Raw genomic sequence first — 3,006 nt, 5'->3', positions numbered from 1 at the left:
AACTCCATATGAACCCGGAAGTTTACTTCATTTGCGGTTAATAGTTTAAGGAGGACTGAATGTGAAGCCTCGTTACACCCTTAATGAATTTAACATTTTCTAAATAAGAGCTGATAATTAACGATATAGCTGTGTACTCAGTCAGCATCCATGAGCAGATTTCGTAGGGCTTTGATGTGAGCTCTCTCTATTAGCATTATTAGCATTTGCAGCAAAAGCTAAAGGGTCCTGAATAGTTCTAATAGCTGTGAGCAGCTTTTCATACCATCCTTCCTTAATAAGGTACCTGACGTCAGAGAATGGGGCGGTGTGTGTACGCGTGTGCCTGAAAGAGAGAGAGACAGAAAGAGAGAATACGAGTGGAGATGGGTGTCCCCTTTGCGCATGTGTAGACAGTGAGCTGTGCTGCGGTGGAACAGGGGCTGGAGACACACTGCTAGAGAGATGGCGCGGCACCCGACCGGAGCGCAAGGACAGCTGGTTGGTGGTGGGGGGGCTTGAATTATAAAGAGAATCAGAAAATTAAGAGAGTAATTATTAAAAAAAAAAAAAAACAACTGTCAAGCAAAGGGGGATTCGGAAGAGGAGTTTTCATTCTGCAAAACAGCGTGCGAGGTAGGGGAATAATGAAATAGGTGAATGTAAGGACAGAGAAGAGGCAATAGCAAAGGAGGCTACTGCAAGAAAAAAACAACAACAAAAGAAATTTGAACTTTTACTGGACGTGAGGACTTCTGGACATCAGCTAACTGGGGTAGGTCAGATAGATGGTTTGTCCACAGCGCTGCCCGGATCATGAACGCACAGCTGTCGATGGAGAATATTGGCGACCTGCACGGAGTGAGCCATGAGTCCGTGTCCGGTCACGGAGAGCTGCTGAGTGGCCACAGTCCACATTCCCGTCCGAGCCCTAGGGGTTTAAGCCACCGTGCTATGGGCATGGCGACCCTGCTCGACACCGGAGACTATCACCCCAGCCACTCTGGACACTTGCATCCAGCCATCAGCATGTGTGAAGCCCCCCCTGGCATGAGCGCGAGCAGCACTTACACTACCCTAACCCCCCTGCAGCCCTTACCCCCCATCTCCACCGTGTCCGACAAGTTTCCTCCCCATCATCATCACCACCACCATCCACATCATCCTCACCCGCACCCGCACCAGAGGATCCCCGGAAATGTTAGCGGCAGTTTCACGCTGATGCGAGAGGACCGGAGTCTGGCGCCTATGAACAGTCTGTATCCCGCATATCATCACAAGGATCCGTGCATGGGCCAGAGCCTCTCCCCGTTATCCGGTTCCGGTCTGGCCAGCATACACACGTCCCAGGCCGGCATCCCCCCCTACGCTCATCCTGGTGCCGCTATGCCTGGTGAGAAGATGCTCACCCCGAGCGGGTTCGAGGCTCACCATCCGGCCATGCTCAGCAGACATGCGGAGCAGCACATGAGCTCCTCAGCTGGTATGGTACAAATCAACGGCCTCCATCACCATCCGCACGCCCACCTTGGCGCGCAGGGCCACGGCCAAGTGCTGGGGAACAGCCGGGAGCAGGCCTCCGGGCCCGGGCAGCAAGGGGGCGGCGGTGGAGGGGGTGGTGTTTCTGGGGGACAGATGGAGGAGGTGAATACCAAAGAGGTGGCGCAGAGGATCACCACAGAGCTGAAGCGCTACAGCATCCCTCAGGCCATCTTTGCCCAGCGGGTCCTGTGCAGGTCCCAAGGGACCCTGTCCGACTTGCTGCGAAACCCCAAACCCTGGTCCAAGCTTAAGTCCGGCAGAGAGACCTTCCGCCGCATGTGGAAATGGCTGCAGGAGCCTGAGTTCCAACGCATGAGTGCGCTCAGGCTCGCAGGTGAGCGAAGCCTCGGTAAAGCCCCATTTTTGCTTTCATCTTTTCATTGATTTCCAAAGAAAAATAAAACGATCGGCAAATGACTGTAATTTGGTACAGAAGGTCACTGGCGCTGAATGTTATCTTGTGCTGAGCAATGGAGAGAGGAATTGAAACTGGGCTTGTAGTTTGTTTTTTGCTATACTGGAAAAAATATATATAGCAAACCAACTGTAAGACATTCAAATTCACATAAGAGTCACATTCAGGACTGGCGTTTCCTCTGTGCTGGATAGGTCTTTAAAAGATATGTATAACTTGTAATCTCTCTAATTGCCTCCAGATGCTGGAAGTCAAATGATATCAGCTTTAGGACGGAATCGGGAAAAGTTGGCCCTGGTTACTATTGTTTATGTTGAGTGGTTAAATTCAACATACAGTCAGATAAACAACAGGAGGAATTAGAGCCGAAAGCAAACTTCACTGAGCTGAAGACCGTGCAGAGACTGGCCTGACATCAATACGCATCCCTTTTCTGTCTCTACACTGATTTTGGGGCTTGTGTGGAACAAGTACTCATGTCATTTTACCTCAAAATATCGACCGCTGGACTGTGTGCGTAAACTGATCCTTCTCCCAGAAATCGTTAGGAACGTGTTTATTTTGGTGTAGATGCAACCGATCAGCTCCTTTTTTTGGAGTTGCCCTTCATGTAAACACAGAGTGTGTGTGCACGTGTTTCTGGGAGTTTGTCATAAACCGAATCAAAGCGACGCCGGAGTCATGCATTATTTAGTTGGTGTAAAGACGTTTGGAGCTCTCTTTGGCAAAATTAGAGACTTCAGTTCCTCAGCAGAAAAGAATTGAAAAGAGCACGTGTTCGTGTTTAGCTGGTGAACAAACCCTGACTTCGTTGAAGTTTCTCTAATTAACTGGTAGACCTCTGTATGAATTTGTCCCTGTGGTACGCACGAGTCAATTAAGGCGCCCAGCGAGGCCCAAATAGCACGTGCGCGTTCACACACACCAATAGACCCAATAGATTTTTTTTTACGTTTATAGGCCCGATCAATGACCTACAAATGGGGCTTTTGTGCTTTTTGAAAAGTGAGGCTACACGGTGGAAAGTGCGCGCTTTTGTGCACGTGTATGCTCGCGCGTGTGCACATCAG

At 49.9% G+C, this 3,006-nt stretch overlaps 1 protein-coding gene across 2 annotated transcripts in view; it reads left to right on the top strand.

Annotated features, from left to right (window-relative positions):
- The first annotated feature begins 358 nt into the window (after nucleotides 1-358).
- Nucleotides 359-3,006, top strand: part of onecut1 (one cut homeobox 1) — an 8,198-nt gene continuing 5,550 nt past the window's right edge. The window contains exon 1 of one of the 2 annotated variants that reach the window (XM_005748892.1): nucleotides 359-1,855. In XM_005748892.1, coding sequence (XP_005748949.1) covers nucleotides 796-1,855 — 1,060 coding nt within the window. In that variant the 5' untranslated portion in view covers nucleotides 359-795. Of the gene's footprint in view, nucleotides 1,871-3,006 lie in introns of both variants that reach the window. The other variant, XM_005748891.1, reaches the window with a different exon arrangement.

The sequence above is a fragment of the Pundamilia nyererei genome, unplaced genomic scaffold (genome assembly GCF_000239375.1).
Source record: "Pundamilia nyererei isolate P.nyererei 1_Seehausen unplaced genomic scaffold, PunNye1.0 scaffold00233, whole genome shotgun sequence".
Taxonomy (NCBI): Eukaryota; Metazoa; Chordata; class Actinopteri; order Cichliformes; family Cichlidae; genus Pundamilia; species Pundamilia nyererei.
Note: the sequence above shows the minus strand (reverse complement) of the source record. Positions and strands in the feature narration are given on the sequence as shown.